This window comes from Cottoperca gobio, chromosome 3 (assembly GCF_900634415.1).
Source record: "Cottoperca gobio chromosome 3, fCotGob3.1, whole genome shotgun sequence".
Lineage (NCBI taxonomy): Eukaryota > Metazoa > Chordata > Actinopteri > Perciformes > Bovichtidae > Cottoperca > Cottoperca gobio.
This window is the reverse complement of record NC_041357.1, coordinates 17,854,553-17,881,124: the sequence shown is the minus strand read 5'-3', so window position 1 is coordinate 17,881,124 and position 26,572 is coordinate 17,854,553. Positions and strand designations below refer to the sequence as shown.

The following is a 26,572-nucleotide window of genomic DNA, read 5'->3' as shown; positions in this document are numbered from 1 at the left end:
GTATTATATATATCTGTATAGTTCAATGTTAAGTGACAATAAATATTGTCGAAATGTTTTTAAATTGTACTTTCTTTATTAGATTTGACAGTCAGTTGTTGATGACGTGCAGATGTTGATACAGCTACTAGGCTACTTCAATAGATCTCACACTAATTCATAACGCAAGTTAGACATTATGATGCTCCAGACCTTTGCTTGCGGACATTTTCTCTAACTGGACCGCTTAGAAATTTAGTTGAATACCCCTGCTGTACAGTATAACTCTCTAGACGTGTTTCATTTTGCTTTGTGTTACTGTCAGAAAATGAAGAAGTTCATGGCCGCTCTTGCCTTCCACCATAATGCATTAATCAGCTGAGCTATAAAGGTTTATCTCAACACCAGCGAGTTCTCGACCTACAGTACGCTTGGAGAATATTAAAGCTGCATCTCTGCTGGGGAAATCTCTTCTCAGTGCTCGTCCCTTTTGTTCATTCTTTCCAATGGAAATGAGACAATTATGTGCGTTCCCAATAGTGTTTCAAAATAAGCATGTTTTCAGCTCCCATAACGCGGTGGAATCAAGAATACTTTCATTATTGTCATAGCCATGACAAGCACTTCTTGAACTGAGAGCTTCTGGCTAAAACAAGTCCAGTCGTCTGATAGGGCAAATGTTTCATTGTGTGTGGTGTAGCTCTCCGAATGACAGGCTGCACCCGGAGCATGTTTCTGTCCTAATCCGAAAGATATGCTCATCTCTCTGCTGCCTGCTCGTACAGGCCTGGAGCACTAAAAACAATCATTCATGTTTGATTTGCAAAGATTAGAGGCTGTCATTATGTTCTGTCAGCCCCATATTACTGACGCCGTTTATCAATGTCATTTCCTACTGTGCTGCTACTGGATGTACATAAACATGCACATGCTGTACATGCAGGCCTGTAGCTACCAATGAAGACATTGATAGAGATTTTGGGGCGTTTTATTAAACCGGTGGTGGTTTACATTCTACAGTTACACAGAGTTGGTAGATATTTTACAATGTAATATGATTTCAGTATATCTAATACTCTCTCAATGTAAGTTCAACTACTTTAAGGCAAATATGTACATGAGCACAATTATGCACATTTAATCACTGAAAGTAACGCGTACATGTCTTTCTAGTCTCTATCCAATCTTTTTTTCTAAAATACGTTTTTTTTAAGAATATACGTCCCCTAAGGAGTCATACACAAGGATATTTTGTAGCTTTCTAAATGTCTTGCTGCCCAAACACTGCTGCAGCGTTTGTCAGGCAACGGCTTGTATAGTCACCAAGGCAACCCTGAGGCAAAGAGTTATTCACACAAGGAAACAGTTTTGCTTCAAGTGTGAGGCATCCCAAAATAGTGTCTGTATCTTACAGTGGAGCTCACTGCTTGAGAAAGACAGGGGGATATATGGTGCAGAGATCAGTCCTTTTAAAATGACAAACAAAGATGATTTATAACAGGTTTCTTTTAGCATACACGGTGGTGGATGTAACTAAATGCATTCGCTCAAATACTGGACTTAAATACATATTTGAGCTACATGATTAATTTCCTGCATTTCCGGGCACCTATTTGCACCTGCCTCATTTTAGTAAACACCTTTAATGGCTGTTGTGTCCTTCTGTCTCCTTTCATGTTTCCTGTCATTTGTCGAAAGGCAAATATGCAGAAAACTATATAGTGCAATTTTTTTTTTTTTTATCGTTTGTCCTCTTGAACATGTAAATGCAATGGAGCTTCAGTTTTGTCGAACATATCAGGGTATACACAATTTATAGTTGATGTTTCCTTGAAAATGACAAAGAAAAATACAAATAGATTGCATTAAAGATTTGAGAAGATCCGGAAAAAGAAAGGGATATTTCATTTGTAGAATAAATGCTAGAAGATTGTGGCTATAACTGACTGGCTGTGGAGAAATATTAGGCATGTGTGTGAGGAGTGCCAGCACACGTTGGTCCTTCTGGTTGAACTTCCAGTACAGCTTCATTTGTCAAATGTGTGTGTGTGTGTCTGTTTATCCTAGATCGTATGCAGAGGGAGTGTGTGTGTGTGATTTACAGGATGATTTCAGTGACATGTGGACGGTTAAAGAATTCATGGGGATAAATCTGAGTCCAGAGCACATCTGTTTAGCATTCCACGCTGCTGCCTGCTCATAACACAGACACAAACAGACACACAGACACACACACACACACACACACACACACACACACACACACACACACACACACACACACACACACACACAAACACAGCCACCCAGCTTCCCTCTTTTTGAACAGCGATACCCCGCATCTCCGAATATCTTGCTAACAATGCATACAAATCACTGAAAGCACATACACATGATAACCCTAGACTTTCTATTACGATCACATAACTACAGTGGGGCCAGCAGGACATCGGTGAAAGGGTTTATGAGGTGCTTTCTGTGACAGTCTGTGACCCTGACACGCCATAAATATTACTGCTGCTGATGAAAGCGGGAGGAAGAGCGAGAGAGAGAGAGATGGCACTCTGACTGATTACGACGAGAAAGCCGATATCTCTCCGCTGGTGGAATAAAGATTTATGGTGAGACATCACAACAACAAAAAATCTAAACGACACAATTTGTGAGTGCCAATTAATGAAATGATTAAAAGGCTGTCCATCAGACCAGTAAAGGCAGAGACGGTGAGTCTGTCCAAACCAGTTTTGCACTCCAATAGTTGACAATTTTTCATACCGATCTAAATGGTCTAATTGATCCTGTAATTAGGAGTGAAAGTAGCCCATTAGCGACCTCTGTTCCTGGCTTTGTGGCCAGCAGATTGGTTTGTGTGTGTCTGTGTGTGTGTGTGTGTGTGTGTGTGTGTGTGTGTGTGTGTGTGCGCGTATGTGTGTGTGTGTGTGTGTGTGTGTGTGTGCGTGTGTTTCTGTGCTTTAAGTGGTTTTTGGCCCCAGACAGACATTGTTGGACTTGCTATTTCCATGAAAGCAATTGAAAGAGTCAATTGAATCTTTTGTGACTTCTAGAAATCTCATTGAAACAAAATTACAACTATGAGATGTGGTTTTTGGTGTAAACAGATAGGAGTTAGATGCAAGGTGCATTACGGCAGGGAGCATTTAAAAAATATCCTAAAGGTATGTTCACTGGTTTACAGTATGCACCCACACTATCATGCCTTCTGAGGCGAGTATTACATCTTTAATTCATGAATAGCGTATAAGAAACAGAAGCACAATTATGAGAAACTACAGCTTTTAGTCTTCAGCAGCTTGCTTGTCTTTTGATCATAATGTTCCCACAGCGGATTAATTATAGTTCTAATGTTCATAGTATGCTGTAAATATAAATGCAGAGGTGGGTGGCGACATGGCTGTGCACATGTGTGCAAATTAGGTTCTATGTTCTGCACGTGTAGAAGTATGAATATCAAAGATATTCACTATGGTGGCTTTGTAATATTTCTCTGAACGTAAAGAGAAAAACTTCTTGTCCAGACATTTTCCATCCTAAACATTAGCAAATATCAGCTAGATGATATGATAAGCTAATGCTAATGCTGGCTAGAATTAGTGGCTGCTTTTGTTTGCCTCAGTCTGAAACCATTGTTTCAAAAAGGTATTACAAATGTGGAGTGGTAAATCTTCCACTGTGTAAACTGCATGTATTTAATGAGAAACTTAAATCTAAACACAAACAAGCCAGTACCAGCCGCACTGCATGGTAGGTGGGAGGATAACCATTAGTCACACAGAGTGACAGAATATTGTGTCCTGAAATTATTACTGTCTCCATACAGCCACAAGGTAAATTTATACACATTATGTCACTTACCTGCCAAAACATATCATTGGTGCCTACAACATCCAGACACTCACATAGAGGAATTCATTAGCTGAAAGAAAATGAAGAAAAGAATGAAAAGACATTTCTTTCTGCACATTGTTTTACTAATCAGCCTAGAATATAACTCCCACAAACTTTTAACACATACAAAATGCTATTGTCAGCTATTGTTAAGCAGCACATAAAGACTCCTCTCTCCTCTCTCTCCTGTCACATTTATGCCAATCTCTTTCTATAGCAAACAGTTAGAACTGTGTGTGACATTGCAGGGATTGTGTTTTGGTCGAATAAAGGCATTAGAGGCAGGGTCCACCAGTTTATTTCCCACAGTTGACTGAACAGCTAGTGCTCTGTGGTCACTTGTCAGGGACTTGAGACGTAATTGTGGTTTGCACACAGTCATGTCGGCTATATTTCACAGCTGAGTGAGTTGATACTGCGGCATGACTGCAGCCACTACTTTATAGCCCTGGCAGGCATGGTTTAAAGCTGCTGAATACTCACAGGACTTGGCGGCTGGATACGGGAAACCACTTCTCACATTGTGACCTTTGATGTCAGAAGGAAGTACCTGCATGAAGTGAGGGCTGCGACAGTATTTTATATAACTATGTATCTCTGTAAAAACATCAATGCTATATTAGCCATGTGCATATCCCAATAACAAAACCGCAGCTGCGCTACTGCTTGACTTAAATTTTTGCAAAGGACATGATATGTGTACTGTAGAAGCACCTGCTTGTCTTAAAATATGTCTTGGACAATTCTGTTTTTACATTTACCTCTGAATAAAGATGAGTATAGCATTCATACAGAGCCACACTTGCATTACCAGAGCTAGACTGGCATCAGCTGCTTCAATCATGTTCCACAATCACTGGCTCATTCATCCGTTTATAAGTAACATCCAATCATATTCACACATGTGTGCAGCATGGACATTATAAAGTGACACTTCTCACTATTACCCTGCTGATTATGCCAACGCCGTAAACTCCTACTTGTGCTTGTACTTGTCTTTGGTATTTATAACTAAAATGTAATGTTTTATGAAAGTGTCTTAAAGGGAGATTTAAGTAGGAATACCTATCATATTCAAATGTATAGATAAGTAACTCATTTTTGGATAAAATAATTATGGATATCATTTTGTACATTGTATCAATTTTTGCAAAAATAACTATACTATAAACTTTTACGCTAGTACATACTATAAAACACAGTTGCATGGGCTCTTTTAGGTGGAGAACTTAAAGTATAGAGGTGAAGACTGGAGAGTAGCCGTGTTTGCGATCATGCTGATTGAATTGTGTGCACATGTGCTCATGAATGTGCTCATGCATGGTTCATGCCTGCATGTCTGCACGACTTGTTGTGAATGTATGGCTGGCTGAGTCAGCGCTTGAGAGCACCAGGCTACATTATACAGCCTGGCTCAGAGGAACATTTAGTTTCAGAGTGTTGGATACCTCTCAAGGTTTACACTCACTACTGCTACTCTGGGAAGGCAGCTATGATTAGCAACATAGATTTGCACTGCCTCTTTATCATTGACAGGACAAAATGAAAGCTGAAAGTATGAGCTGAAGTTTGTTTTTATCTTCCATGAATTGATTGTTCATGATGAATAAAGAAGAGATCCCCTGAGACACGTAAAGTAGTCGAGCAAAGCTACAAACAATCTGGAAGCCATTGATCCCTTTGACAAGTTAAGGAGTACAGAGATATCAGAGCAACTCATAAACGTCTCCTGAAATAGGAAATACAATGTATATCATTGTAATGTATAACATACTCACGTAACTCATGTCAGAATAGACACCCTACATTGTCGTAAAACATCCTTGCAGTGGGTTTTGCTTCATGTATGTGTTGGGCTTGTGCATGTGTGTGATGGACAGGTATTACAATTCATATGTAGTTGTCAGAGAGAATGAATTAGAACAATGGACTTCTGGCTACATGTTTCCTTTATGTCTCGACCTGTGCTTAATGCTACCTGGAGGTCATTACCTCATCACTGTTGTGTGGGGAAAACCATTCATATTTGGGAATTTTTAGAATAACTGAAGTACTAAATGCTTCCTAATGGGTTGAGAAACATGGTTTTAATTGGACAGCTGTGCTAACTGTATGCTGTCTAGCGCTGCTACAGTGTCAACTGAAATATCAGCAGAGGACTTCAGAGGACTTTAAGAATTCACAAATTCTGACATTTGCTAATGGTTTTAAAATTGTCCATTAAAGTTAACATTTCTTTCATGAATTAATTTTGTTGTCAGCCTTTTTCTCTTTCTAGCATGACAATATAAGATGTAGATTACACAAAATAAATGCAGCACCTGTTTCTGGTGTGTGGCCACAGTGTCTTCACAGCCTTAACAATCCAAACTGCATATTGTGACTCTGCATGTCAATCATGTGACCCTACAAGGGCAAAATCAAATCGTCACCCAAAAGGTTAACATGAAGGAAAGCGGTAATAAAATGGCAATTCAGTTTGAAAAAGATTTTTCTTTTTCATTTTGATTTCATTAAACCAAAATTAAAAAGCACTCATGTGGGAGGCTCTGCTCATTTCCTTTATATTTATTCTCTTGGAATCCTTGAGGGTGCTAACAGCAAGAGCGAAAGTCCATAGAATTGACGTACTAGGCTCACACACATTTTCCTCTTTATACATTTTTCTTTTTCTATTAAAAGATGATTCATGAAATGATTGGCAACACCCAGCAACAGTTGTTCTGATAATATTCACCAGTTTGTACTGTGGAGCATCAATACAGCACGATCAATTCAAGCCACTGCCGTCTGCCATCCTGTGTAATTAGGGAGCTGTGAAGAGACTCTGTTGTTTCTCCAGGCTCTAGGTTTTTATTACAACTGTAAGTGCACATGTAGACCCACAAGTGCACAACACATGCAGACATATTACAGCCAGAGACATACAACCAGCACTCAAAGACACATGCCATGATGCACGGATGACTGACACACAATTTCAGATCAGCCTCTTTGCATTTTGTATATGTGTGTGTGTGTGTGTGTGTGTGTGTGTGTGTGTGTGTGTGTGTGTGTGTGTGTGTGTGTGTGTGTGCATCTTCTGACTCCCTCTTCCTCAGAGGCCTGTTATTCTCTTACTTGACCCAGATGGAAAGGTTTTTGTGGGAGATATATCCTACTGCCAGCTGAGATGTGCCCCGTAGGACCGCCTGTCAGGAGCTGCTAAAGAGACAGGAAGTGTGTGTGTCAGACAGACAGACGGACAGAGATGAAAACAAAAGTGCATACGTTTGCGAATGTGTGAGCTGAGGATGACTGAGTGGAAGATGGTGTTTGGGGTGGAGATGCATGTGTACAGAGAGAAAATCTGCAGGAAACATTTGCACTACTTCAAACAGAGGGAAAGCACTCAAAAAAAGCTCTGGGAGGGGTATACTCCCTTTCACATGTTCTCTGTAGGGTTTCAGGATTTCATGGTTAGATTTTCTTCTCTGTTATTTCAAGTTATTTTACAGAGCAGACAGGGGACCAGGAGGAGAAGCCATAAGCCTGAGGTGCTATATTATGAAACGTTATCTTTTGTACTCAGGGATGGGTACACAAAGCTCACTAGTATCCCAGCACACCTGTCGATGTAGAAGCTTGCTTTTTCCTTTAAGGTGCACAGTTCAACTGTATTGATATGGGAATATAACAGTGAGAAAGGAGCTGTCCATTACCAGATTACCATCCAAATGTAGTGCAAATTGAGTGGATTTAGTTATAAAAAAAGCTCCAGTCAAATCTCAAATGATGGAAATATGACATTTATGTTTGTTTCATATATTAATTTGAGGAAGATTACGGTCTCCTGATCGCTCCACACAGAACTGTCGATGTCTGTATCTATTGCAGTTTGTCACATATTGCTTTTGTTGTGGCTGTTTTCCCTTTGGTAGAACAATTAAAGAGAGAAAGGAAAAGGGGGGAGAGGGGATGACATGCAGCAAAGGGCCGCTGAGCTACTGGGGCACACATTTTGCTTTTATCAATACACTAAATGTTGCACCTCAGCCTAGCGTGAAAACGTTATGTGATATTTTTTCTTTTTTTTCAAATGTTCTGCGTTTAATTTGAAAATGCACATAAAACAGTTGGATGGAAACTGCACTTCCTCTCTTCGCCTTTTCAACAATGCTTGATTTTTGACTCTAGCCACTCTCTTTTCAGCTCTGTTTCTGACCCCGCCAACTCATTAGCTTACTAAATACTTGACCACGTTAATAACTGACATTATTTTAATTATAATGACAAACTAAAAAACTGCTATATTTTAATATATTGTTGTGTATTACTGTAGTAAAGACCTCACACTCACTTCCCTCCACAAAAAGCTGCTATTTCACTCAAGTTTCACCAGCAAGCTCACACAGAACTGTGTAATTGATGTTTCGGGCCTTTCCCTGCTCCTGTCACATTTTAAAATGGTTTAGGAAAAATAAACAGTAACTCACAAGAAGAAGATTTACGGCGTGAGATAGAGGCTCTGCTGTGATGTGGCCATAGGCACAGGGACAAAGGCAGAGACAGAAGCTTTGGGTTTGTTTTGATACATTTTCTTTGGTCCTCCGCCAAGAAAAAATATTTTACCGTTGCTAAGCAACATCCTTTTGCATCTTTCCAACATCCTTTGTTAAATCTTAAAGTTCATTTTTGGCTCAGTGTGGATATTTATGCGAATGTGTTCAAATTCATCTAATTCCAACTGTGATTCAACTGTGTCGCTAGTGACAGAAATGTTAGACGTTAGAGGCACATTTAGTTGTCATAACAATACTAGAAGAAATTATTCAGATGCAATCCCAAGTCGTCTGCAGACAAAACATTCTGGCAGTTTCTTTGTTGCACTCAAAGCTGTTTAGTTAGTTCTAGGAATGTGATTAATAAAGTGGAGACAAAAGCAAATAGACCTTGCTCAAGTAGTCAGGTACAATAACTATTATTTAATTATAAGCTGGTATAGAGTGTTTCCCAGCCAATCACAATGCGGGATCAGCGCTACATGTTGTACTACTAATTATAAACACTTAAGCAGGGTGGATGTCTGTCAACATGGAGACTTCACCCTGAGTCCTCCTGTTGAAGAGTGGCCTCTCTAAAGCCATCTCGCTGCCAGCCTGAATAAACAGTGTGTGTTATTTCTTTTTACACCAAGCAAGCTGAAAGAGAGAGTACAATGGTGTGTGTGTGTGTGTGTGTGTGTGTGTGTGTGTGTGTGTGTGTGTGTGTGTGTGTGTGTGTGTGTGTGTGTGTGTGGGAGTGATTTCTCTTTGGTCTGGTCACAGTTTGCCTGTCACCTCTGGTCAGTTTGCATTAGCACTGCCACTCTCCGTTTCCCACTGCTCCTACGATCACCTCCTCTCCTCTCACACTGTGTATCTGCCAAGAACGCATTGAAATGCCAGTGAGAGCCAGAGCATCTTTGCACTACCAACCCATTTCACTCTTAACAGCTGAAAGAAGGAAGAAGCGGGTGATTAAAGAAGCTTCCTTGTGATCCCCCCCCCCCCCCCCCCCAGGGGAGTTTGCTCACCCCCCCTCAGTACTTTTACTGTAGTGTGTGAACTGTGTCAATTAAGTGGCTCAGCCTCTGGCGATGGGATGCTACGTTGCTGCATCGTTACAATAATTCTGTAATTTTGTGTTTTTGATCGTTGCTCATATACCTTTGCTGCAGGAGTAATTGTTCCTCTCCTTTTGTGTCTCTATATACAGTATGGTTACACATCTTATTGTAACCATGACGACAAAGGTCCCCTAACCTTCACAAAGTTGTCATTTTAACCATTACAGTGATCTGTGAAGGTTGTGAAGGCACTGACAGGTCATCCTGCAGAGAGCGCCGTCAGATCAGAAAACACTTCTATGTGTTGTTTTAGAGAGCAGTGACAAACAACGTTTAATTTTGAGAACATGTTGCTCGTGGAAAATGCATGATTTATTCAAATGTTATTAGACTATCAGATGATGTGCATTATAAAGTAAGTGACATGTTAACCATGTTTACATGTACAGCATGTACCTTTGTTAAACAGGCCATAGCTATAAGTCTTTCGTCTTTGCTCCTAAGTATTTTCACTGTTTCTATCTAAATGAGAATTTCTTATTTCGCAGTTTTATTCACGTTGTTGTAACTGAGGACAGGTTTTTAGCATTTTTACTGGGAAAATATAATCTTTCAAATCTATTTATATATTAACACCCTGTGTTCACTGAGACTTATAAATTACATTGCTGCTCCGTTTTTTACCCATCTGTATTGTGTATTGTTAGACCACATTCTCTTGTTCAGCATCACATGTCCTGGTAATAAGACTATTTAAATTCTCGTAGATTAGCGTCTTGCTGAGGGTTTCCCTGCAGGAGGGCACTGCATGGTGCAACTTCAAACCAATCCCTAAAAAGTCTTAACTTCCCTGTGAATTTTCTGAAGTCACAAGGGGAAGAACGCCGTCTTTTCTTTCTTTAGTACACAGAGATGTGTAAATGATCATTTCTAATGGCAAAAAAACATTTTTCTTTGTTTCTTCTGTTTGTAACTTGGACTACAGAAGGCTACGCTCATTTATGTAACTCATTTCCAAATCCATTACCGGTATGATATAATCATACAGATAGACTAATTGGAATTTTTTAAAGCTTTTTAGGCAACTATCTTTGGGGGTCATTGATTAAATGCATCTCATTGCTGTTTATTGTATTGTGCCTTTAAGACAGGCTTTTGAATTAACTTCATTCCACTCATGCAATGATATTAAAGGAACTGAATTGAATTAAAATAAAACAATATGAGATGTGCTTTGCTCGTCGCCGTAGAAAGAAACTGATGATTCAATCTGCTGTTTCCCACATAGACTGAAAGATGTCTCCCTTTAGGCAATTTAGGAAACTTTTTGAATCCTGCTTTTCTCTTGATTCCCTCTCCTTTGCATTTATATGACATTGCTTATCTTGGCATATAAACGCGCACAACTATTGTAACATTGCATCTTTGATTCTTTAGTTTTTTGTCTCCCACACGCTCTTATAATGTGTAAATTGGCAGGAAGTGACAGGTAAGGGATCGGACAAAGGGATGAGCAGAGTGTGGAGAAAGCCGGGCAAGTGTGAAAGAGAACGGTTGGCTGGGTGAACAGGAACCTTTCGACTCGAGATAATGCCCCATGAATGATGTCCTCCCCTAAGACCCTGAGAAGCAGGAAATGTGGCTCCATATTAATTAGAATATGAATTAGAAAGACCCCCTTATCTGATGGCTCATAGGAGCGAGAGCGGCATGATCCAGGCAGCAGCAGCATTAGTGGTGATTGAGCAAATAGTCACAGCTGCTCTCCTGCAGTCATTATGATCACTTTCAGCCTGAAATACAAAACAAAAAAGATGTTGATTAGCTCTGTTTATTGGGTCGGTCGTGATACTTTTTTAAACATACAAGAATAGATTAATCATATTTATGGTGAAAAACATAACAGAAAATCATTGCCTGGACTTCTCCCACAAACGACCAAATTGACAATTTCAACTTCATTGGTAAATTGTTTAAAACAGTGTGTGAAATATAGGGGGGTCTCCGGAGGTCTCTTGTCCTTTAATTAACATTTAGCGATACTGGAAAGTTTATTTGCATGTTGAAATGTGAAAGATGAGGAGCAGCACAAAACAATGACCACCATGTTCACTTCGTTTAGTTAAGTGTGTTAGAATGATAAGATTTGGTAATTAGCACTAAATCCAAAGTACATCAAGGCTGAAAGGCTGATGTTCCCCAGTATAATAAATGTAATCCTTCTGTGGCAATCTATCCAATAGTTGTGAAAACATATCAATCAAAACCACACATTTCCAGTTATATCTACCTATCTATAGAGGAAAGGTCAGCAGACGTCGTCATCTGGGGACCATGAAGTTCAAAAATGTTTGGCAATCCATTCAGTAGTTGTTGAGATATTTCAGCGTGGACTACAGTGTTGTACCAACCAACTACCCAACAGTGCCAACAGCTTAACAAGATAAAAGGAGAAAAGCTAAAAAGAGACAGAACTTCTCTTGGGGAGCACTTTTGAAAAGCTCATCACATTTTTTTACCTTAATTTAAAAAGGATTTCAATAACATTTCATACCCTTATATGTCCGAGGGTGTTTAAATGTGTATTGTTGATGTTAAAAAGCTACTTAGATCTATGTAGATGACATAGGGCTGCTCTGTTTTGAAAGTACTAATCCATAAAAGGGTGCCATATTTTCTTAAATTTTGTCAGAGGAACCTCAACGTATAAGTTGAATATATTTTTTAAAGCAAGATATGAGTTTGTTTCCAAACACATATCACAGCCTGTAGTGTGTAATGTATGTAGCCGAACAGATTTGACAATAGTTTCATATCCTATTACTCACTTATGGGGATGTCATCCTTGATTTCCAATTAACTGCCTCAAGTGAGCAGCATCTTTTACAAAGTTCCTGCTGTACTTCTGTGTGAGTCTGCCGGGACCAGGTTCGTAATAGGCCTGTCTCATTACAGCAGCCCCCCCACCAAGAGCCTGGAGGGAAGCAGAGACGGCAGTCTCCTTGTTTTAGCACTTTAGAGGTCAGTGGTTGATTAAAATGTTGAGAAGTGGAGGTTAATCAACTACTGACCCGCGGGGTGATGCTGTCTTTCATGGTCTGTTTTGATCAATAAGTGTGAGCACTGACACAGATGAACTCCTTATATACAGAGAACCCCTGTACCAAGGTACCGGGTCTGATTACCTAGTATCTATCCTCTCCTCATGTGGATGTTTGGAGGTAGAGGGCTGTATTGGATGAATCCACATTATCAAAAAGTACTCCAACATGTAATATACGTAGTTCAGCACACTTCATGTAGGTTTCATGGCTAATCCGTCAATAAAAGGTGTTGGACTGCAACTTTCACATGATGTCTGTAACCACAGGAACTAATCCATCACATCCTGTGGAGATGCAGTCTGACATGCTGTCAACATGACTCTGCATCAAAGCCTACAAAATCAAGCGGCAAGGTGGTTTTTTTTCCATCTCTTACAGTCAACAACTACAGAAATAGAAAAAACATCTGATGTTCTTACCTGACCACCTAGAACAATTATACATAGCCAGCAGGAAAAGCTAGTTTTAATGCTGTGATAACGTCTTTTATTATCTTACAGTGAAAATATTATCATGCCCTTGATTAGCCCAATGTCCGGATTGACGGGAAATGCATCCTCCAGGTCTGAAAACCGAAGCCAATTACAGCGAATTACCAATGTGAATGTGGAAGTGCCTTAGACCTGCATTATTTCAAACGGCCATCAGGGGGCTCCACAGCATAGAAGTCTATGAGAAAATAACCACACTTCTCACTTAATTTATCACCTCAGTAAACATTTTCCTGATGAGTTTATGGTCTCAATCGCTAGTTTGAAGTTTTCTTCAATACGACATGGTGTTCATTAAGTAAATTATGCTCAGATTTAGAATAAAATAGACGAGAAAGCAAAAAAACAAAACGGCGAAGGCCAAAATGCTAAACTTGAGGCTTCAAAATCAATCGGTGACACCACAGTGATGCAAACACAGGGTGCTCTTGAAAGGCCCCTTCCTGGTGAATTTAATCTTCTTGCGATCCTTTAAACAACACCTTAAATTACGGAGAATATGCAAATAGATATGCTGCATTCAACTGTGTTTATATTTTGGATACATTTGGTTTTCTGCTCACTGTACTCGCTTGTAAAATCTCAGATTACATTGGTGTTTTTATCGGGTTAGAGTTTCTGCCAATGCATGTGTCCTGATATCTCTAGGCACATTTACTTACATGAATGTGGGTTTAAAGTGATGTGTGCCATGTGATGAAGCTATTCCCCAGCTGTGGAAGTCGTTACGTCTGGTTTAGTGTGACATCCCCTGGGTTCTGCTGCTGAGAGTTAGTATCAACACCTTCACTGTTTATTTGGACCGGCTCTGAACTCAGGGTCACTCAACTCCTATCACAACTAATAAGGGTGATGTGGTCTAAATGCACACACACACACACACACACACACACACACACACACACACACACACACACACACACACACACACACACACACACACACATAGAAAGGTAGAAAGGGATTTCAGTTAGCAGTAGGAACCAATGAGAACCAGCTGTTGCGGCCCTAGATTTGCTTTCTCTTGTGTGATTATAAAGTCAGTAGGGGGGAAACCAGGAGAAATACATTGTTTTCTTTACTGATTGTGGCCTAACCCTCAGGTTCTGTATATTTTAACATTAATGACATTACTTTAAGATCTGGAAGTTCTTAAGGCCAATATTAGACATGGTTTCCTCTTAATCAATATTCAGGAATGATCTATTATTGTCCTTAAAGTGTGTTGTGTTCACATATGTTTCTGAGCTCTGCAGGGGCCTTAGGAATGATTTACAGTGTCAAGGGAAACTGAATCAGAAGGTTTGTGATCTGCTGAGCACGAGCATAAACAAAACAACATTGCCTCCAAGTCTCATGGCTCAGGGTTAATTCAAAATAAATAGCGTTGTGTCGCAGTGCTGCTGCAGACTAAATACTAATGTGTGCTGCAGTCAAAGAAAGCCCAGAGTGTTTTATATTATCCTTTAATACAATTACAATCTGGTCAAAACTGCCCAATCTCACTATAATTTGCCCTGAGGCAACTCCACAGTGTTTAACCCCAGCTGTACATCATTATGTCTTTAAAAAAAAAAGTCTGATTTGAATCTTGTCGTATCCCATAGTGCGGCCACTATTTACTCTACATTAGGAGCTCATATCTCATTGTCATACCACATTAGCATTATATTCTGCTGTGGCCAGTGTTGAGCTGGTTTTGTTGCTCTTAGGCAGTTATTTAGCCACACAAAAGCTGCTAGACCCTGGTCTTGGAGGAGTGCAACTACCAATTCTTTTCATTATTGATTAATCTTCAGATTATTTTCTTGATTCCTGGAGTCTGTCTATTCATCTGGGAACAAAATGAGCATGTTTTATTTATAGTAATATCACTTTTATTTATATATTATGTAGAGCAGAGGTCTTCAACAAGGTGTCCAAAATGCTTGGTTGATTAGACAAATTATTATTATTATTTTGAGTTTTGTGGAATTGTTGGACTATTATATTGAGTATTTGTAGAAATAATACACACATGTAGGTTATTATGCACAAGGTTATCTTTATGCATCTCTATTTTACTGAATGTTTCAGTCATAATCGTACTAGCAGAAAGAAATGCTCATTCAATTTGAACATTTGCACCACATATGTGTTTAATAACTTGAACAGCTAGTGATGCACATGGTCTAATCGGCACATCCTGTACCTGTATGTAGATATACATGGAAGGTATATGTCTTGTTATAACCTACTTTACATGTACATGGCATTTTTCTGCATATATGTGCAAGCTTCAGGGCATATACTCTTAATAAAATATTCATACATTGCGGCTTAAAATACTGCTGAAATGTGAGATGAGTATATATGAGCCCCCACTTTCCTCTGTTCGTATTTCTATTAAATATCTTTGTGTTTCTTATTAGTTGGCTTATAATGAATCAATGGAAGCCTATTATTGTTTGCTGTTGCATCAGTCCGGTTTCCCCACTGAGATGCTTATCTTATCTCCGATTTGTGCTTCTTCAAATAAACAGAGGTGATGAATGAGCTTGGGTTTTTGTTGTTTGTGGTGGCAGCACGGATAAGGAGAGTTTTACATTATTAAGATGAGATGTGTTTGAATTACAGTACAGCCATGCATTTATTTCTACCTGAGACTTGTGATTTAGAGAAATGTATTGAAGGTGAACTGTAAAGTGCTGATTTTTAGAGTTTGTGTTAATCGTTGATTTAACATTGTTTTACAAAGATTTCCCAAATCCATTGAAAGCCCACACTCTTTATAGGACAACATTTTGGACATTTCTGGCGGGCATTTAGATGGGAAGATTGATACCACTCTCAGGTCCATTACATAAATATAAGGCTACACACAGCAGGCAGTTAACGAGCAAAGACAAAACAGCTACATCCATTATTACTAACTAGCAACTCTTCTTCTTCTTCCGTCTCTTTTTGACCCACATTGCTGCTTTTATATGCACATTACCATTACTTGTGTATCAGTAGAATAATATAAAGCCAGTGGCAGGAATATGTATTGCGTCACCCATGTGCTTGTGCACATGCATATGTCCTTGTGCATGAGAACAAACAAAACGGGGGCCCCCTCGTAAATATTGCTCCACAGAGCTACTCCACAAGGTACCTTTAAGATTATACCCTTTTAGATGCAGCCTCCATAACAACACCTCTCCACTCTCACCAGTCTGATTTAGTTTTTACTATATATGGTTCATCTGAAACTTACCTTTCCTCTGCAGCTTGAATAACTACTGCCGCAGGATGAAGGATAGGAAGAGGCAGAGCAAAAGCCAAATGATTTTCCCCTCAATGACAGTTATGGAGAATTACTGTGATACACCTGATCCGTGGGTCTTATATCGTAATCTATGAGTGTGTGTCATGGAGATGAATGGTGATTATACTGTGGTCTATTGTCCTTCGCAGTGAGCACTAAACGATGTGATGATGAAACGCAGCGTAAATCTGCCTCGGCTGTTACAGCAAACGAGTGGCGCGTACGTGGCGTGTGTGTGTATTTACCTCGTTGACATGCAGCGGGCAGCGCAGCAGTAATTAATGACTAGTTGCTAAATGGTGCTGTGTGATCCGACATGGTAATGAGAAGGCATTGGTGTGGGGCCAGGCGTTACAATCAGCTCAGCAGTGAGAAACTATGGGTGACGCGCAGGTGACACCTGGGTCGCACAGTCCTGGAGAGGACTGTTTGGATATCAAAAGGATTTCTGGGACCTTTTCACCATTGTTCCAAAAAAACACACAATTCTGTCAGCGTGTCTGTCTGAATCAGCAGGGTGGCCTCATCTTTGTTGTTTCCTGGCTGTGCGCTTTTATTGTAGTTGCAGATTACAATAAATAGTTATTGGAAGATCTGAAACAAGTCTCTATGACAATTATGCAAATGAACACAACAAAAATTCATATATCCCTTTAAAGCGGCGTGACATTATGGCGACGCACTCCAGCAGACACTGGAGCTTTGACAAAGGGAGATTGTTTTCTCCTCAGTTGGAATTGCAGCTGGTTGTTGTTTGAGGCGCAGCATTGTATCCGACTGGCTCAGCCGGCAACAATGCAATCCCGGAGAGGTTTCATTAACACAGAACTTATGACCTGTGTGTTAGAGAGAGAGCTTTTACTGTCACTGCTCTGTGCTTTACAATATCCTCGTTGTGAGAGTTATTGTAATGGCATTATTCGAGTTAAACGCTCCTGCACTCCCATGTGAACTAATGAAGATTTCTGCTTGTTCCCTTCTGCAGAACAGTATTCTGAAAAACGCAACTATTACTATAGTCTGGACGTTATGACAAAAGTCTGTCTCTATCTGGAACCAGCGTTAACAGTGTTCCTCTGCAATACCAGACTAATTGAACACATTGCAGAGCAGTCAGATTTGCTTGTAGTATCCTGCATGGACATAAATAAATCCAAGTTGGCAGTCTGAACATTTTAAAGTGTAAAGACATCATTACATCAGTGATATTTCTGTGAGGGAGTTTCAAAAACACTCATCACTATGAATGAAGAAAAACACTGTTCATTAATTTATTTGGGCCCATTTCTGTTTTTTCACAGTAACAGGCAAGTCGCATCAGTCTGGGTGATAAACTTGAGTCCTTCCAAACTTTATCAAAGTGTACAGAAAAAGTGTAAAAAATCAGTTACTTACGGCAGCATCTAAATGATAAAAATCAATTTTCTGTCAAGGTGGCAATGTACCATATTCCCCACAAGACCCGATGTTTCTGTTTTCCTATGCAAATCAAATTTACTTGACAGAAGTGATTCAGTAATGTTGGCAATATACTTTGTTTATGTAGCAAAATCTTTTTCATTTTTGCCATCAGGCAGCATTTGATCCGGTGTTTTATAATTAAACTAAAGCTGTAAGCTTTGCATTTCTGTGTGTTTATACTAAGACATTTATTTAATGTAAGGAGGCACCTGCAAAGAGAAAGAATAAGATGTTGTTTTACCCTTAGAGCTTTATGGTTGGAAAAATCAATTTATTCCTCACTTTTTGATTATATCAAACACATAAAGGCTTGGATGAAAGACAATTTCCTTCAATTAAATAGCTCAAAAGGTTCAGTCTTCCCCCATAACCCACATCACCTTTTCTGGTCAAAACACCCCCTATCACCATCAGTCACCAACCTAGGTGTAAGATTTGACCCTCATCTGACCTTTGACATCCACATCAAACATCTATGCAAGACCTCCTTCTACCACCTCAGGAACATTGCAAAGCTCCGCCCCACACTCTCCCTGTCAGATGCCGAACAACTCGTCCACGCCTTTGTCTCCTCAAGGTTGGACTACTGCAATGCTCTCCTCATCGGGATTCCAAGCAGGAGCCTTCAAAAGCTCCAATATATCCAGAACAGCGCCACTAAGATCCTGATGCGGGTGCGAAAATATAACCACATCACACCCATTCTCCACTCACTCCGCTGGCTTCCTGTCGCATTCAGGATCGAATACAAAATCTCCCTACTCACCCATCAGTGCATACATGGAAATGCTCCTCCGTACCTCAAGGAACTCCTCCCTCAACAAACCTCCACACGCAACCTCCGCTCCTCTAAAAAAACTTTGCTCCACTCCCCCAGGACCAAGCTCCACACCATGGGCGATCGGGCCTTCTGCTCAGCCGCTCCTCACCTGTGGAATTCCCTCCCAGAACACCTGAGGGCTCCACAGGCCACCGACTCCTTCAAGAAGACCCTAAAAACCTTATGTCTGTTGTTGTTGTTGTTGTTTTAGTTGCTATCCTGCATTTTAGTGCCTTGAGAGTGCTTTTAGCTTTGAAAGGCGCTTTATAAATACAATTTATTATTATTATTATTATTATTATTATTATTATTATTATTATTATTATTATTATTATTATTATTATTATTAAGATTGTCAGTCAATATCAAGAAATAATTTATTAACTGTCCACAGGTGAAGTTATGATTTATTAACATCAAAGCAAAAACAAAGGATTTTAATGAATTTATTAATTTGATAAAGTTTGTATTATGTCAAACAAGATTGTATTAATCTCTGTAAATCCCATTTTGTGATTCAGTTTGAAAACAGTGTAAAAATGTTCCAGATAAGTCTACTTCTGGATAATGTGTTTGAAAATGTCATCATTCTATTCAGGCTTTTGCATTTTTGGGTTTACTAGATATAGAAGAAATGAGTATGTTGATATAAATGCTGGTGGCTCATAGATACAGTATATATTTAAGGTGCTTAAGATGTATTTCGTAATGTTGTGTATACCAAAAAGTCTGTCATTGCCAATTTGCATCATGCGACGTGCAGTTTTGTCTGTGGCCATATAAAACCACCACTGCTCTTCCCGGAGACTTGATTACATTCTTGTGCAGATGATCACACAGAGAACCAGACAGTTGATCTCACATTCAAATGCCAATTAATGAGATCTACAAATCATCACCACTTGTTCTGTCTTCTCTTCTTCTTCTCCGTCACCGTCTATTAATGACGTCTATCGTTCCTTTGGTTTTAACTTTGTTTGTCACTCGTTTTCTCTTCTTCTGTTTTCCACCCAAAGAGGTGCTCCTGAAGCTCGCCCATCAGCCTCTCACTCTTTCAATGTTCTGCCATGGAGAAAAGCACTTAAACTTATCGCTCCATCTGTTTATAAAATGCCACCTCCAGTTCCTTCATCTCCGCCCCCTGGTCCCTCTCTCCTCCTCTCCATCTGTGTATGTGGGTTCTCAATAACCTTAATAACCATCCAACTCCTCCTGCTAGTGCCCTTTATGTCCTCCACCAACACTGTTCCAGGGTTTATGTAAAAGCAATCTTTTATAATTGGCTATTATAGTGATTTTTAATTAAATTCATCAATTATGAGCTTGTGAAACTTGGTGATGTTTCCACAAAAACAAGAGTCAGTTCAGAAAACGCTGGTGCCTGGTTTGCAATTTCCTGGGCAGAGAGGCTAGTTGTCTACTGTCCATTTTAAAACTCTTTCCGTTACGCTTGACCTATAACTTAAAGTACCAGCAATGGGAAATATATTTCTGCTAAAGGGATTGATATCCACAGGGTTGCAGCCAGTGAATAAAAAGAAGCCTTTACCTGAGGAAAAAGGGGCCAAGGGGACATTTGGTGTGAAAGTACATTAAACTGAAACTGCCAGCTTGGAGCGTAGAGACATATTAGCTCTATTTAAACTGGTGTTAGTTTGTGTGCATGTGTTTGTGTGTTTTGCACTGACAGAAAGACATTAGATGCAATGCCACTGTTCATATGTCAAGGAAGAAAGAAATAGCTCGCTGTTGGTTCGAGAATTTCCATATTGACAATACGTTGTTTGTAAGTCATCGGGTGAAAAGCTTTTCTCGGATCATTCTCTGGATGTCTGAGGAGAAACAGGTTATTGATTTCTCTTGACATCAGTGCTAATTTCCTATTGATGATCTGTTGAAATCACTGAGTGACAAGAGATTGGCTAAACACACTGCACCTCTGGAATTACAGCTGCTTTTGAACACAATATCAGAAAGATGTAAGTGTGGAATCAGTGTTAGTAAGCAACAACATTTTGACATAATGTTCTATTTCTCTCCATTTCTTTCTCTGTCACAGATCACATTCTTCATGCTGCTGTCAGCTGTGTGTGTGATGCTCAACCTGGCGGGCTCCATCCTCTCCTGCCAGAACGCTCAGCTGGTCAACTCTCTGGAGGACTGTCAGCTGGTGAGACCAATTGGACCTTAAGCTGTGCACTCTCCAGCACACTTGCCACAAACTGTGGACAAAAATATGTCCAACAAGTCATTTTTTAATCTGGCTGTTAGAAAATGTTTCCTATTTCTCTCTGACAGTGGAAGGAAATTATTATTTTCTTAAATCAAATGTCAGAACCTGATCATTTGCATCCCTTCTTCTGATTAACAACACACACACTCATAGATGGAATCAGGTTAACTTATTCTTTCCAGTGCTACCAGTATGTCCAATTTGACTTTCCATAGTGTATTTCTGACTAAATATAATGAAATGATGTCTAAAAAAAGAAGAAAAAAGTTTTCTTTGACATTACTAAGGCTGAAATACTGGCACTCTCCTTTATCTACAACAACAAAAAATGATTTCAAATTGCGTCATTTCTTTTTCTTTCTAAAACATGTAGAATACCACTGATGTGCCAAATGATGGTGCTTCTGAGTGGCCTAACGTACTCTAAAAATAACAACACATGTCATGCATCATATCATTAACACGGCATGATGGTGCTTCTGAGTGGCCTAACCTACTCTAAAAATAACAATACATGGCATGCATCATATCATTAACACGGAATCAAAGTAATAGGCATGTGTTTATTGTTGTCTGCATCACATTTAAATTCATGAATGTTGGCACATAGCAGGCTGGCAGGCGACACTTCTGCTCTGAGAAGGCTGCAGAACTGAGTAAACATCCAAAGTGAACTGAACTATTAGTCTGTTGGTGACTAATGGTTGTTGATCATCACATCCATCTTTGCCAGAATTGAAAATAGCCAAAATACAGATAAACAACTTTGACAGAGTATTGCAGCGATTTGGTATTGCACTGCCATAAAGATGGGAGACTCAAAAGAGTGGTCAAAATCAAAACAGCAGAGACCGGGATATTCTGACTTTCACTAATACAGATACATTAAAGGGCCACAATACTCCATCAGAAATGCTTGTTCTCGGAAATTGTCAATGACATTCACACCAAATACACGCAGACATGCACTATGAATGCCTTTGAGGAAAGTGCCTAAATGTGTATGCTGTCATCCCCACAAACGATATTGTATCTCCCCCCTCTCTGTGACGGCCAGCTTTTCACCCGGACCTTAAAGTGTGGCCGTTTGAAACAACTAGAAACACTTTTGCCTTTCTTTTCTAGTAACCTGACCCTTAGTTATAGTAGTTGAGTGGAGTAGGGAAAAAAATAGTTTCACAAGATTAAAAATAGCATGCATTTCAAACTCCATCACCCCAATTTGAAACACAGACTTAGTCTCCGAGCCAAAGTCAAGATAATCCCTGATGACATCACAAGGATCGTTTTCTCAGATATAAAAAATATTATACAGCTGTTTTCACAAACTCATCAGAACTGGCCCGTGTAAAATCCCCCTTTTTAACTGGAGTTAAAAGGGACAGTTAACACAACAATCAAAACCCCATATTTGTCCTCTTACCTGTACTGCTTTTTATCAATCTAGATTGTTTTGGTGTGACCTGCTATGTTTTGGAGATGTTGGTCGTAGAGATGTCTGCCTTCCCGCCGATATAATGGAACTAGATGGCACAAAAATACTTTTGAAAAACTCAACAGCGAAGTCTTTTCAGAAATCATGACCTGGTTACTCAAGATAAACCACAGACCTTGTTGTGAGCAGTTTTACGGAGGAACTATTTTCTTTCTACCGAACTCCACCCACTAAACCGCATCAGTGTGCAGAAGGACGCAAACGTCTTGGACGAGCGACTCTTCTGAGCTCACATGGGCTAGCGTTACAGCTCAGCCGAGGAGGATGCAACTAATGTTTACATCCCATGCTGTTACAAGCCTCTCCTCAAAGAGTAGATGCACAATTCCTTCTGGGCGGTGATACCGTATGAAGAAAATACTTCCTTCAGTTATCTTGGGTAACTGGGTCATGATTTCTGGAAATAGACATTGCTGTTGAGTTTTTTCTTAATGTATTTCTTTGGTGCTTTGAGCTCCACAAGCCAGGTGCCATCTAGTTCAATTATAATCAAGAGAAGGCGGACATCTCTACAGCTGATACCTCCAACATTGGGAAACTCACACTAAAACAATGTAGATTGATAAATAACACCACAGGTAAAAGTTTTGGGTAGAACTGTCCCTTTAATATACTGTATATATTTAAAAATAAAGTTACCAGCAGCTACATGCTCCCTACACCGTACCATTCTCAACGGCAGTGTTAACACATAGAAAACAGAAGAGCACACTTATAAGTGTATTAAGCTTTTCCTCCTTGCAGCTGGTGAACAGAAGTAGTTGGACGCAGAACACTCAGTCTTCACATTTTCATAATGAGATGCAAAGCTGATTTTTTAAAGCTGAATTTATAGCGCCAGGGTCTTCTATCTTTTTCATGACAGAAGAAGCCTCTTGTGATTCATCCAGCACCCAGCACCCAACCCACTAACCCGACTACTTACACATTAGAAGCAGCCTTTCTCCTTACGAAAGTGGGACCAGCCGAGTAGACCAACTTCCCTGCTTCATGTGGCTCCCCAGAGACCCTCCCCCAGTCAGGATTGAAACGCTAACGTTCCTCATCTCCTCTCCCCAATGTAATTAACCCATACTTGTTGGGTTCATGTCCTGCTTTCTCTCAATCTGGGACACGTTGCAGAGGTATGCTCTACCTCCATCCCTCCCTGGGTAGCTACACATATCTCAGCCTCTCTTCTTTTGTTGTACACTTCTGATCATCTGTGCAGCTGAATTCAACTATATTATTACATTTGTATGTTTTTAGTCTATCTTCTTGAGTGTTTCACAGTGCCTCTTTAAAATGTAGTCCATGTCAAGTATATCCTCCAGCAAATTAGATTTAACAACAATACACCAAGGACCAAGCTCAGGTCTGATCTGTGCATCTGTCTCTGTGTGTGCGTTTGTGTGCGTTTGTGTGTGTATGTGTGTGTTTTTGTGTATGTGGCGTGCATGCATGAGTGTGGATGTGTGTTCTCTCCTCCTCCCCCCCAGCTCAAGTTTGACAGCGATGGAGTGTGTGTATGCTGCGAGCTGCAGCAGCAGAGTTCGAGTTGCAACAACCTGGGAGAGACGCTGAAACTGAATCCACTGAGGGACTGCAACACGATACGCCTACGTCTCAAGGTGGGTGGGAGCCAGCTTGTGTTTGTATTGTGCTGATGGTGAGAGCTGATGATGTTTTCATATGTAAAACATTATATATGTATAAGTTATACTGTGTTCAGACTGCAGGTAAATTGGATTTCTTTGTAAAATCCAGTATTTAGAAGTGTTAACTGCGCTGGTAGCTATGGTAACGACACAGTTGACCATACGTACTGATTGGTGACTGCTTTTCAAGTTCAAAGAAAACAGTGAAAAGATATTCTCTTGCTTTTCATATTCCAGCAATTGACCCATTAAGAATGGTAGATGAAGAATCACGCTCCCGTGTTTTCTTGCATGGCTGTTTTAACGACTCTGTGATGTCGACACAGAGTGAAATCCATTTGTGTGGCCACAGACACTGACAACTTATTTATTTAAACAGCAAACCACATTGTGCAAATCTGATTTTCAAAAATAGAATTTCATGTAGTTCTTTATTTACTTATTTGTTTATTTCAATCCAGAGATGAACGTGTAGATATGCGGAAACAAATAGATTTGGGCCTAACTTCAACGTACATAATTTCTCTCTATTTTTAGCCAAGCTCTGGCAAGGCGCTTGGGGTGGCAATGTATGAAAGTCGGTCTTTGTTCCAGACTGTAATATCTGAACAAATGTTTCATGGATTGACATGAAATTTGGTTCGAATCATAAGGTTTTTTTTTTTTTTTTTTTTTAAGCCTGGAAAAAAAGACATTCCCTTTAGCCTTAGCTATACTTTGTGTTTAGTTACAAGGTATTTATCGTCATAAATAACTTCTGACAGCGACAATGTGGCCGGCTGTGGCTCAGGAGGTAGAGTAGTCATCCACCATTTGGAGGGTCGGTGGTTTAATCCCCTGCTGTCAACATACTATACGATACTAAACTCTAAATTGCTCCCAATGTCATGGCCATGTGTGAATGTTTATCACTCCTGATGAGCAGGTGGCACCTTATATAGTAGCCTCTGCCTCTGTATGAGTGTGAATAGGTGAATTGCTAAATTAATCAATTGAATTTAAACAGGTATGTAGTAAATGTGTGTGTTATATGATAAATAATCAATACACACATATGAGACCATTAAACAGTCAGATCCAAGTGTCTCTCCCACAGTGTAACATATCCCATGTGAGAATAGCCGGATGACATAAAACACAAAACACCGATAGCATTCAGTCTCATATTAATTGGTATAGAAGTGGAAAATGGCAATAGCATTTGTCTTTCCCCAAGCGGCAGACCTCTTAGTATGCAGTGTGTATGCAGCCTGGGCTGGCTGTAGTTTGCCAGTGCATGATCTCGGTAGATTATCTTGACTCAGAGTGTCTGCAGGAATGATATACAGTATGTGCTACTGTGCCTTTATTGGATAACGACAATCATATCCATTCATTGTATGACCCTGATTGATTATAAAACATTGATAACCAAATAAAAGACTTGGTAGGATGAAGCATGCTTATGAAAAGAGGAAAGATCAAACACATTTGTCATTTTGATCATGGCTCATTAAAACATATATGGGAATTGGTGCCGTAAACCTTTATTAAGTGCCAAAGTAGTCAGATGTGTTGAATTATGTCTTAGAGGAAACCGTCATGCCCGAGTCTCCAGAGTCCTCGGCCATTTCAGATGGCTGTCAGGCTGTCGCTGATCCTAATGAACTAATAATGCAGCTGCCATATAGTAAGTTCCTCCGTCACTAAATGACCTATCATATCAGGACTACTGAATTATCACAGCAGGTAGACTATTAAACCTTAAGTTTCTTATTCACTCATTGCTCTGCAGTGACTCTTTTCTGTTTCAAAAGTTATGTTTTTTGCACTCAGCACTATCCACTCTGCTGGTAATATGTGCCACTCACTCTTTGCAGACACATTTCATTCCATTACAGTGCCTGGAGCTGTAAATCATCAGTGGGAGGGAGTGTTGAGATAATTTGAGATTTCCTGTAAGGGGGCGGATGTGTAACCTTGTCGTGTAACTCACTAACCTGTTTGGCTTAAGGCAAGGTATCTGAGAGGTTAAATATCTGGTGAGCATGCATGTTTAACAATTTATTTAGAGGTGTTATTACATTTCTTTGCCTGGCAGGATTTATTATGTCATTATGTGCATTGCGGTCAAAAGGGAAATCACAGAAATGCACCGACTCATATCTGCACGGAAAATGCATTACCATGACAAAAATTTGCTCAGATGAAGCTGTCATAAATATTTCCTGGCTTACTAGATGCTTGCAATGCGACTTGGGAAAGCTACATTTACTGTAATAAACCCCCACTTACCAAGTGGCTTGCCATTAGTCGACTGTCGCCTGTAGTTTTTGTGAAGTGTTTGGCACCGTTTGCTCTACTTCTCTTATGACTCTCTTACTGGTTATTCAGACTCTTAAATCAGTGATGCTTATTTTTCTCCTCTTCCTCTGCATTTTCAGACCACAGACTTACAGCATCCGTCCACAGAAAAACAGAAAAAGCAGAAAAAACAGAAAATATTCTCAGACATATTCTCAATTTGTATTCTGAGCAAATGATAAGACATCAGAGTCACAGTGATCTTCTGTAAGTCTCTCGGCGAGGTT

The 26,572-nt window shown here is 39.8% G+C and overlaps 1 protein-coding gene across 2 annotated transcripts in view; it reads left to right on the top strand.

The window, feature by feature from the left end:
• Positions 1-26,572, top strand: part of fam189a1 (family with sequence similarity 189 member A1) — an 85,428-nt gene that overhangs the window by 45,552 nt on the left and 13,304 nt on the right. The window contains exons 3-4 of one of the 2 annotated variants that reach the window (XM_029455361.1): positions 20,697-20,807; positions 23,844-23,975. In XM_029455361.1, the coding sequence (XP_029311221.1) occupies positions 20,697-20,807; positions 23,844-23,975 (243 nt within the window). Of the gene's footprint in view, positions 1-20,696; positions 20,808-23,810; positions 23,976-26,572 lie in introns of both variants that reach the window. The other variant, XM_029455353.1, reaches the window with a different exon arrangement.